Here is a 12,149-nt window from a genome sequence, read left to right as displayed (position 1 = left end):
TTGCATGCCAAAACGCATACATTATACTTAATATGGGTTTATAAAACTAAGTATTTCGAAAGAAGAATATTTATCCACAATAAATACATAAACATAAACTCTTCCTTCTACTTCAAATTGTCTCCTAGAACAGCAATATTCCTTTTTACTTTGATGTGTCTAGATACAATTATTCATACTATAAACACAACAATTATTCATACTATAAACACTAAAAAGAGTAAATTATTATTAATATTATTATTATTATTATTATATATATATATATATATAATTGTAAACATAAAATTAAACATGCTCAAAGTTCAACTGAGTCTATTCAATCCATTTTATATCTAAACAATATCTAAATCTTAAATCCTAAAATAAATTAATACAATATATCAAAGATTAAATTTATGACTTTCTTTTTAAAGATTTATATTAATGTCTTATTAGATGTTTACAAACATCAACTTTATGAGCTAGGATAAGTTTATTAATGTGAAACTCTCTATCGACTTCTCACATTGTGAAAACATAATGTATTTGAGATGGAACAATTTCTTGTTAATTCCTTATCAATTTCTAACAAAATCAATAAATGTGGATTAGTGAGAAAACCTTCAAAAGAATTATCATCAATAAATTCAAGTAGTTAATCATCCCTATTGTTTCACATGATTGGTAGCTAATCATTCCTCACTAATTACTTAGAGAAAGCATGATAATACCTTATGAATTAGCTATAAAACTTGTTTGTTACTTTGTAGCTTGAAATTGTGTTTTCATATAAGCTTGTAGTTATGCTTGCATATATGTTTGTACTAATCTTGCATTTGTTGTTCATTTACCTTTATTTTCTACTTGTAGTTTTACCTTTAATTGTTTTTGAGATTTTATCTATATAGATATAACTATGTCTATATATGTTGTTGCATTTCAGACCTTTGTATAGTTTTTTCAATGTTTTAACCATATGATCAATATCTTAAGTTTTGTCTTTCTTATATAGATAGTGATAATCTATGCAAATAGGGGGCATATTAAGCAGAAAATGAGAATTATGTGGGTGAGGACATTTTTTTATGTCAAATATTGTTAGTTCTAGTTGAATCAAATATATGCACCTTCTAATAGTAAAAAAGGGAATCAAAATATGACTGTGCATACCACTTTTGGAAATTTTTGAAGATGAATAGTTCAATCAGCTTTTAATCCATACACACAAAACTTTCTCTGTTACATTATTATTGTAGTGATTTTATGACTGCTAACACTCTGTTCCATAACTGCATTTCATGTGTAAGATTAAATGTATGAATGAATAACATTAGGACAAAGTTGATTGGTTGCAATTTGACTAACCAATCTATGTTTAAATCAATGTTTTTTAGGTCTTGTTTCTAAGGTTTTATTTTTGTTGGGTGATTTATGAATCTTTTTGTAATTCCGATAAGGTAGATATGCATCAAACTTTTTGTATAAGGATTGAAACATCCCTGAGATGCTTCAAAAACCCTCCTCAAATTTTTCTACCATGCCATTTTCATATGAGTCCTATATAATAAATAAATAATAATTTTATAAGATAAGATCAATAAAAAAAAGTAAAATCTTTCTTTTAAAACAGGTATACTTAGTGTGGAAATAAGTTAGAGCATTATTTTCGTACTTAATATCAATTTTATTTGTTTATAATACACTACAAGAAAAATCATTAAATAATAACTAAATTTAGAGACAACAAAATAATTATAAAATGGTTTCTAATGTAATCAATATAGTATAACTAATTATTTTGGTGTATAAAATTAATTTTTATTTAATGATTTTTTTTATGATACAATCATTATATAAGATAGAGTGATGAACTTATTTCTTCCTCGAAAATGAAAAATTTTGTGAAAAAAAAATAGGAATGACACAATAGGTTAGTCCAGCTATTTGTTAAGTCCACCATCAATCTACTAAAAATGAAACGACATATATAATTACATTTAATTATATAAATATGTATTTTATCTTCCAAATAATACAATATAAAAAAACTAATATTTTTAAATATGTTTTTTTATTTTTTAAAAATTAGTAAATTAAAAATAATGATATTTATCATCATCAAATTAATAAAAATATTTTTATATTATATGTCTTTTTAAAACATCTTATCTTAATATTTAATTTATAAAGGTATGGAAGTCAGGTTAAACTATTTTTATTCTACTTATATACATTGAATGAATAAATAAATTAATAAATTTGTAAACAGAAAAATTTAGACAAGAAAAAAATATTAGAACTAATTAATAATTGAAAATTAAAATGTCACATTGAAAAGCTAATAAATAAAATTTATTATCACAGGAAAGTAAAAATGAAAAATTTAAATTGAATTTATTTACAAATATTAAATATTAAAATTTAACTCATAGTCTCAATTTTCAAGAGTAATATTTTTCGCATTCATTATTGGTAAGACTAAATTGACTTAATTTTTGAAGAAAAAAAATAAAAGTTCTTAATTAAGTTTTATTTACCTTTATTAGTTCTAATCAATTTAATTTTATGAAAAAAGAAACAAGTTAATTTAGTGTCAATTTGAAAAATAAAGCGCTCACATACAAAAATTAGTAATTCAGATTATCAAACTAGGAAATAAAAAGTAAAAAAAATTATATAATTTACCTGTTCAAAATTTGAGATAATTAAGAGATAATTAATCTATCATATATTGATTTGATGTTATCTCACATTTTCATTAAAAAATTAATTATATTTAAATTTTATATTTTTTCTATTGCCATACTATTATAAATATGTGTTGGTGTTTGGCATGGATCCAAGATTTAGTTTTTGTAAAAGAAAAGTATGGAGAAGATGAAGTGGTGAATTTAATAAGATGAAATGTTGAGAAACAGTGATGGGTGGGTGAAGACATGGTTCAATAATCTGAACCTGATAATACATAATAACCTCTACCATCTTTCTCTGCTTGTTTCACGTGAAAATGGCGTCATTTTCTGCTTGGCTTCGCTTAAATATTCCATCTTAATACTACAAAACCCATTCCAACAATTTAATGCATGTCATATCAATAACCCTAACAAACTCAATCATTCATCTACTTTTTATTCATCTTCCTACCTATCATCACCTACCACTACCCTTCTTTTGCTTCATCCTTTTTTTCTTTCCTTATGGATTTTTTTCCTAGTTCCATTTCATACTTTTTGAAATAGAAAGAAAATTATTTTAAAATTCACCAAGTTGTGTAATGTGTATAAAATACAATTTTAGTAAAATTTGATATAATTCAAGTTATATAATAAATACAAAATCAGTATATAAAAAAATATATAAAAATATGATAAGAAAAATGATAATTTTGTATTTTTTATATAATGTATAAGAAATAATGTATAAGAAATATATACAGGTGTGAATAAAGACTTTCTTTCCAAATTACGAATTAATTATAATTATAGAATTTCATCATGCGATGTTGATTCTATTGAAATGATTTTTTTAATCATCTTATCTTATTTATTTTATTTATTATTATATTATTTTCTTTTAGTCTAATTTTTAGTTTTATAAGTTAGATTTTTACATTTTTTCAATTTTGCAAAATTTAGGATTTATGAATGATAAACTAAATGTGTAAATTCATATTTTTTTCATCAAATTACTTTTAATCGTCCATTGAACTTTAAGAAGTTTTTTTCAATATTGTAGACATCTAAACTTCTTTATGTCAAAATCTGAATTTTCCCTTGTTTTGCAATCACTTAATTATAAGTTTTATGGGTGAGTTAATTCATGTCTTAGTTTGGTCCAAAATTTATTGAGAGAGAAAGACATGTAGGGTGGTGATAATGTACAAAAGTTTGAGTTTTGTGAATAAGGCTTAAAAAAGCATGTGTAAAACCAATCATGAATGATAAAAAACGTGTTTATCATGTACTTGTTTGTCAAAAAAGAAAGACTGTAAAGAAATAAAAGCATGAGCTAAAAGATTAAAAAGAAAATATTATTGAACTAATATTAAAAAAAAGAATGTCCATAGAAATAAGATAATTGATTTATAAGTAGCAGAAAAAGTAGAAAACAAAAAGTCACGCTTAAACACAAATGAATAGTGTAACGCCATGTGAGAACGGGAAAATTACAGGCTAAGCGAATCATACAAAAATTTATTTATTTTTTTCAAAATTTTGAAATTAATGCTTTGAATATTGTAAGCTAGTTAAAAAATTCTGTTGCTCAGATTTTATTGAGAAAGAGAATATGAATATGAATTACGATATTATGAATTTTTAATGTGTTTAAAACTCATAAATTTCAAAATATATCTACTATGACCAATTATTTTAAATTAATAGAATAATATACATTTTTAGCTATGAAGTTTATTTAAATAAGACTTTAGAATAAGATGGAAGATTATTTTCCTGCAAAATACATGATTGTTTACATTAAAAAAATATTATTATAAAGTTGAATTCATATGTAATAATTGATGATTTTTATAATATTATTAAATATAATTAAAAAAACTAATTGTATTAGGTTATGTACTTCATTTCATATATAATTGTTTATGTTGATTTAAATTTACATAATAATGTATAATTTGGCAGTAACTTTGTTGGTTGTTTTCTGAAATAATGTAATTTTATTTCAAATTTTTAAAATGGACAATTTTTTTATTTTCAAAATGAGCAAATCGTCAACACGATCTTAGATAAAGCGAACATCTGAAAATACGATTTTAAGTATATGTGAACACAAATACGTTTTAAATATTATAATATACTATAATATATAAAATTAAAAAATTATATAATATAAAGAAATGCATTTTAAATATTTTAATATAATTTTTATTTATTTAAAATAAAATAAAAAATAGAAAATTAGATAAATTTAATTTACTATTATAAATTTATTTTATATATAATTATAGAAAATTATATTTTAGTATTTACAATAAAAATAATAGAAAAATAGATAAGTTTAATTTACTATTATAAATTTTTTATATGTAATTAAAGAAAATTAGATTTTTATTAAAATAAATTTTTAACTAAATAAGTTTTCAGAAAATATTTTTTTATTATATATAATTAAAGAATGAATGAATTTTTATTATATATAATTAAAAAAATAAATATAATTTTTGTAAAATTTTTAATAAATAAAAAAAATAATGAAAATTAAAACGGACGTTAACCGAAAATTAAATATATTTAAAAAGAATATTAAAATTTGACATTAAATGAAAACACACATGACAATATAATTTAAACATTATATAATTTACCAACCTAAAAATGAACGAACTATTTATGAGATCTTGTCTCACATGGGATCTTATTCGTTGTCTCGATAAACATTTAAGTGGAGGTGGGTTTTCATCATCATTGTTTTCTTCTTCGTGATCATCAGATAGAATCTCAGACCCCATTAAAGGCATTGTAGGTCGATAGCAATGTATGGTAGGAGTTGGATGAAATGCGGAGGGTGGTGTCATTTTTGAAGTACAGAACATTTGCGATGGACTTGGAGAAAAAATATTTTCCTGCAATGAAAAATTGGTGTAAGTTGATGGCACTTGCTGGTAGAGAAATTGGGGAGACATATTGTGGTGGTGGTCCATAAAGCTGAATATTTGTAGTGGTTGATTCAGGGCGAATTAAAATTAGACTTGTTGTCCAAATTGTTCAACATTTGATGAAGACCAAACATGATAAGGATGACATTGGAAATGGTGTTGTTGACTATCGAGTGACATGTCGTACTATTGTTTAAAAAATAATTAATGTACGAATTTTAAAAAATAACAATAAGAAATGGGGTACATATTGAACTTACATCTCATCTTCAGATGTGTCTATATGTTGAGATTGTTGTTAGAGTGTATTAATTTGTCAGACGTAATGGGACATCCTGACTCTATTGATATAATGGAATCACATAGATGAAGTTATTCAGTTGGTGAGAGTCAATGGATGTTCATATGAGGTTTGAAATATAATCTGGTATTTCAAGTCATATGAATTTACCTTGTCATATGAGATGATGAGATATTGAGATGTTTATGCACATGATTGTGTGGATTCACAGCGAGTAGTATGACAGGTGTAGGTCTCAGGATTCTAATTTTTATACACGAGTCTTCCGAAAGTAGAGTCAAGTGTTTATGTGTTGTAAGTCAGTAGAAGTCTAACATGAGAAATATAACTTGTGAAATTTTGATAAACACTATGGTTATGTAAAGATGCATGAGAGTTGATGGCTCTGTGTGAATATTTAAAATTATATTTATATTAGAAGTTTTAAAAAATAGCTACTTTATCCTTTATTTTGTTTTGTGGTTGTTTTCTTTCATCTGTGATGATCATGTATTTACACGGGAGTAGATGATGTTACAAATGATAGAACTACTTAGTGAGAAACTGAAAATGTTTTTTTTTTTAATTTTAGATATTTTTTTTAATCTTATGTAAATATTTAAAATTTCTATGAATAAGGATATATAATTTGAAACATTGTATGAAAGAGTTATATATATTTCAGATTTTGATTATTAGATGTGAAAAAATATAAAAATATAGAGATTTTACAGTTAAAGTTTATTCTTTACTTTTAACATTTTGAATTTAGAGTTTCACCAACTTAATTTTTTATTATAGATTAAATTTTCTATAATCAATTTTTTAAAATAATTAATTTATAATATTTTATATTATTAAAGTATTACATTATTAATTTTATTAGACATTTAAAATAATTTTTGTTTAATAAAAAAATATTTTCTAAAAACTTATATAGTTAAAAAATATTTTATAAAAAAAGTTATAATAGTAAATTAAATTTATCTATTTTTATATTATTTTTATTTTAAATATTAAAATCTAATTTTTTTAATTTTCTATTATTTTTATTTTAAATACTAAAAAAATAAAATTATTATATATTAAAAATATTTAAAACGTATTTTTATATATTATATAATATTTTAATTTTATATATTTTTCACATGTAAGATTTTTTTTAAAAATTTAATATATTATGATATTAAAAGTGTATATTGAAATAGGATTTTTAAAATCGTATTCCACATATACACAGTTTCTTATTTTCTTTTAAATGTGGCGATTTTTTTCTTATTTAAAACTTATTCATTATTAATATTTTTCCCATTTTAAAATAAAAAAATTACCTATTTTTGACAATTCGAAATAAAATTACACTTGTTTTAGAAAAATGACCAATTTTGTTGTATTGGGAATAACTTTATTTTACTTCTCACTACTATTAGATCTTATATTATTCTAATTATCTTTTTTACTTGGAAATTTAATATAGTTAAAGTTAGTTATTCCTCCTATAACTAACTATAAATTTGCTATCTCTTTTCAGATAAAGCTTAGTTAGGTGCACTTGAACAGAATTGTATAGAAAACAACTTATGAACTACCTTTACTTAAAAAAAGTTGTGCATATATTAATTATATTATTCAGTTTCACCCGTCCTACCTGTACACAAATAATTGAAAATTATATACTTATATTATATATATATATATATATATATATATTCTTCATTAGTAGTGTGTAAATATTTATTTGACTGAATCTCCATCAAAACAAATATCATTGCTTTTCCATTATAGATATTTCTTGTATGTAATAATTTCATTATAGATATTTGATTGCATAATTTTTCTGAGAGTCCATAAGAGAACAAATGTGTTAAAAAAATAATTAAAAAATAAATAATGTGGTTATAATTTATTTGTATCTTTTTTTCTTTTAAACTGTCTTGCCATTCTTTTTCTGCATTAAGTTCTTTTTTTTTGGTTAATATAGAAACGTAGAAATGAAGAAATGGAATTGATGCCATATGATTGGAAGAATGAATATGAAATCATAAATAAACTGAAAAAAAAAAGTATATTTAAAATGATGTTCTGAGCCTTTAAAATATCTTTATGCTTCTTTTCTAGTCATATGCTCATTTCCACATGTTTTCTTTATCTTTTCTTTCTCTTCATCACTAATGATTCTATGTGAAGAAAGCCTGCAAACCACTGATCATTGTCGCGAATCCAACAAAACAGCTTACATAAGCTAGAAATCATATCAATAATTAAGTAAACTGAACAACATATTTAAATAATAACACCCAATTCCCACGTGAATAATGAGCCTCTCAAACCAATACATAACAGATTTTCAATACTTATGTAAATCAAAACATTATACTGCAATCAATTGCATTTACTATGATTCTAATCTCCAAAGAAAGCTAAATATAGTATGATAAATAGTACATGCAAGAGTAAGTTTTGCTTCCTAAATTTGTCTTATTGACTCTTGGCTGAAAGGTCTTTGGTCCATTTCCCATTTCACACTCCAAATATCTCCATCTGAAAGCATTGTCATTATTCCAACCACCCTATTCATTTACAAAGTTATCATAATTATAACAACTTACTGCAAAGATTAACGTGCAAAGATCCATTATATTGAAGAAGGGGCTGTAAGACACTTCTGTACAACTATTATTATAATAATTACAAAGTGATACAATAATCACATGATTATATTCCATCTCCTTTGTGGCTCTTCATCTCATCCACCCCAATGAAAAAATGTAACATGAAAAACAAAAAGGATATAAGCTACAAAATTTTCTTTTTTTTTTCTTTGTTCTCTGTATTTTCTGCAATTTGGTTTTGTTTAAACTTCTTGGGAGTTGTCAGGGGAGGAAAGAGGAAAGCAAGTGTCTTCACCACCGGTGTTCCATAGAAAATGAGCATAGTTAGCAGCATAGAAGGAGTTATCAGGATCAGCTGAAACTGCCTCCAAATAAGTTTCTTCTGCCGCCCACAAATCGTTCTTTACTTTCCACAGAAAGGTGGCGTATTTATTGTATGCCTCTGCATCTGGTGGCTCCACCTCTATTGCTTTCTTGAAGTATTCTTCAGCTCTGTGTTCAAATCACAACTCAATTGTTAGTCAATAACACAACCACTTATCACATGTAGGTTAAATTGCAACTGCAAGCTACAACAAGATTCGATAAATTAGTTAAATAGATCTTGTTTACATTTCATCATAGTCCATGCATAAAAGTAAAAGTCAACAAGGATACGTGTTAGATCTTCCTAGTTCAGCACGTGCAATATCATGGGAGGAAGTCCTGCACGCGGAGGAAGACGATGGCTCTTGCTCACAAATCAGTGGTGTAGGTAAATCACACCACATACTCAACCATCAATATTCAATTGGACAAAAACCCATTTCTTTATCTTTTCTTTTTAAGGTTACATCTCCAACCCAAAAAATAATAATAATAAACTAAACTGCACAATCAGAGTGACATCTTTGAAAATAATAGAATAATAGTAGCCATAATTCCAATACATCTTAATAAACGCACACACGTATTTGTAAATTGCATTCTAACCATAAGAACAGTTAAAATACTATTATTATTTTAACCAAATAATTACTAATTTTGTCAAAAATGATTCCATAATTTTCAGTGATATGTTAATAAATATACTAAAAGTTGTGTTAATAGTATAAATTTTGAAAATTTACACTTCTTATATAAAATTTCCATAATTTTCAATAATGTGTTAGTAAAATATAATAAAAATTGTGTTCTTTGATCAGAAGTTATTGCTACAAGTTAAAAGTGTTTTTGTTTGGATGAAGAAGACATTTTTGTAAGAGACAATCGAACACTATTCCTAGCACCGAAAGTGTTACAGTAAATATCTAATTGAACAACATATTTATATAGGGTTAGACTTTGAAATTACTATTCAAACTGTAACAACTCCTCTTGAGTTTATATAAATAATTCATGACTATGGCTTAGCAATGAAAAATTCTGATAAAATAATAATATGAATCAGTAGAAGTAAGATGAACAGAATCAAAAAATAAAGTTAATTTTAACGAAAAACAATGAGGGTAAAGCATATTTGATAGATACTAACCTGTCATAATCGTGCGCAACGAGGTACAGGAACTGGGCATAGTTGGAAAGAAGAAGACTGTTCTTAGGATCCTGAGACAACCCTGTTTGATACACAAGCTCTGTTCTCAGATACTCTGCATAGTCATCGGCTTCGATCCTCACCATCACCGGCGAAACGAACCTTCTCATGGCATCACGATCCAAACCCTCACCTCTCAAACTCACCTCCATTCTCGAAGCTTCTTCCACCATCGCGTTCCAAAGCTTCCCCTCTTCCTCCTCTTGTTTCAACACCGACTCTGTTTCCCCTGTTTTGCAAACCTGCGACGAAGCACCATTGGGAAACACCGTGCCGTACCGGTCCGACCGGTCAAACCGGCCATCTCCGTCGGTGCTATTCGCCGCCGGACGCACCCTCCCGCCTCCTCCATTGCCTCCGCCGACGGAGGCGGTGTTCTTCCCGTTGGAAACAGAGAACGTCTTCACGGCAGAGGAATCAATGGTATGAGTTTGACCCCTTTGGTCGTGAACCTCCACGACAGTGGTTACCGGCGGTGGGGCCACGGCGGCGATCGCGGCGTTGTTCCCCATTGAGTAAACAGTAAAATTCGCAAGTAAAATCATTACATACATCATGAGAGTCGGCGTGTGAGAGAAAACTTGCTGAAACAACCACACGAAGGACGCGTGCATTTCGTTCTGTACTCGTTGGAGAATCCCTTGCAGATCTTCGTAGAAGAGAACTTCCCTCATTTGAAGAGTGTAACTATGGAGTTCTCTGATTATAAAAACCATAGAAGAGAACGCTTTCTTCACAGAGCAATAAGCAGATTCCCCTGCGTCCCTAAACCCTTCCTTCCACTGCAGCTTCTTCTTAATTATCCTCAACGAAAACGGAAGCTCCATGCTGTTCGCTTTGCGTTCAATATTCGCCGGAATAATCTCCTCCGGCGGTTCAAACTCCTCGGCGAAACTCACCAACGGAGAAATCTCTTGAAAATCCTCGGATTCCGAATCGTTGGCATTGGCGGCGTCACACGAGAGTTGAAACTTGAGCGCGAGATCCTCTATCTTCTTCGCGAACTCTTCGTCGGAGAAAGGCTCCAAGCTTGAGCTGCACGCTCTCGGCAACCTCCCCCTGCGCGTGAAAAGCGCGTGGTGATCGAAAGACTTCGTCCTTCGAAGAAGACGCGTGGACTTAGGGAAGAGGTTGGAGCGGTGCACGACGCTGCAAACGATGGTTCGGGGCTTGGAGGAAGGGGAAGTGATTGCAGAGGCGAGAGTTTGTGAGGAGGAAGGAGAATGAGGAAGAACGGGTTGCGACAATTGCATAACCTTGAGTCCCATAACGACGTGGTAAAACGAAACCTGTGAATGAAAATCACTATTATTCCCTTTTATGAAGAGATAAGTGTTCCTTTTAGCTCACTCCAACCTACACAACAAAACGAAACAGATTCATCGATAAACCGCCATAAAGCAACACGAAATTCCTGCATTTCCTTGGAATTCACCAGGTAATGATTATAACTTCCACGGAAAACGGATCTGAGAATTAACGGTGTCCAAGAAAATCCAACAGTGAATGAATTAATGAACGAACTTACCCACTGCAACTACGCGGGTTCGCGGGCTTGGGGTTCTGTTTTTTATTAGACGCCGGCGATAGTTTTCCGACGAGTGTGATGGCCGAGGCGAAGCGCAAGGTTGCGGCTTCAGTATATATCAGAAGAGGTAAATGAGGAATGCAGAGGAATATATAGGGCAAAGGGAAAATGTGAGAGAAGATGGAGAAAAATATCAGAGGGTGGTGACCGGTTGCTAAGGTAGTGGTGCCATTCTATCTCATGCAAACCGCCATCAAGTCTTACAGCTGCATCAGGTTCCCAGTCTTCACGTGGGTCCCTTCCTGTCATTGTCCTCCACTGCCATATGCCGATTTTTTTCCAATCTTTTACTACATAAAAATTCACTTTAACACAAAAATATCAAAAAATTAAAACAAACTTTTACATGAATCTCACTTCTATTCTCGCTTTTCCCAATTTGGTGAAAATATCCTCTTAATATTAAATATAATACAATATCACAAAGGTTTAAACCATTCAAATGAATAACTTTGTTTTATGAAGTAAATATTTTAATTTCAATAAAGTTGTGATTATGA

General features: G+C 28.1%; 1 protein-coding gene across 2 annotated transcripts; it reads right to left on the bottom strand.

The window, feature by feature from the left end:
- Positions 1 to 8,493: 8,493 nt before the first annotated feature.
- LOC137831441 (uncharacterized) lies at positions 8,494 to 11,794 on the bottom strand. 2 transcript variants are annotated; one of them, XM_068639117.1, is made up of 3 exons: positions 11,590 to 11,794; positions 10,002 to 11,417; positions 8,494 to 8,980 (listed from the first exon to the last, which is right to left on the bottom strand). In XM_068639117.1, the coding sequence occupies exons 2-3, from the start codon at positions 11,327 to 11,329 to the stop codon at positions 8,731 to 8,733; spliced, it is 1,578 nt and encodes a 525-aa protein (XP_068495218.1). In that variant the 5' UTR covers positions 11,330 to 11,417; positions 11,590 to 11,794; the 3' UTR covers positions 8,494 to 8,730. The 2 variants fall into 2 exon arrangements, with proteins under 2 accessions (XP_068495218.1, XP_068495219.1); XM_068639118.1 differs by having other exon boundaries at positions 10,002 to 11,350.
- Positions 11,795 to 12,149: the final 355 nt, after the last annotated feature.

Source organism: Phaseolus vulgaris, chromosome 6 (genome assembly GCF_000499845.2).
Source record: "Phaseolus vulgaris cultivar G19833 chromosome 6, P. vulgaris v2.0, whole genome shotgun sequence".
Taxonomy (NCBI): domain Eukaryota; kingdom Viridiplantae; phylum Streptophyta; class Magnoliopsida; order Fabales; family Fabaceae; genus Phaseolus; species Phaseolus vulgaris.
Note: the sequence above shows the minus strand (reverse complement) of the source record. Positions and strands in the feature narration are given on the sequence as shown.

Excerpts from the sequence above, each read along its gene's own strand:
- LOC137831441 (XM_068639117.1), bottom strand. The coding sequence starts at position 11,329 with ATGGGACTCAAGGTTATGCAATTGTCGCAACCCGTTCTTCCTCATTCT. Across the intron at positions 8,981-10,001 it reads GTTGCGCACGATTATGACAG|AGCTGAAGAATACTTCAAGA; the intron begins GTTAGTATCTAT and ends ATTTGAACACAG.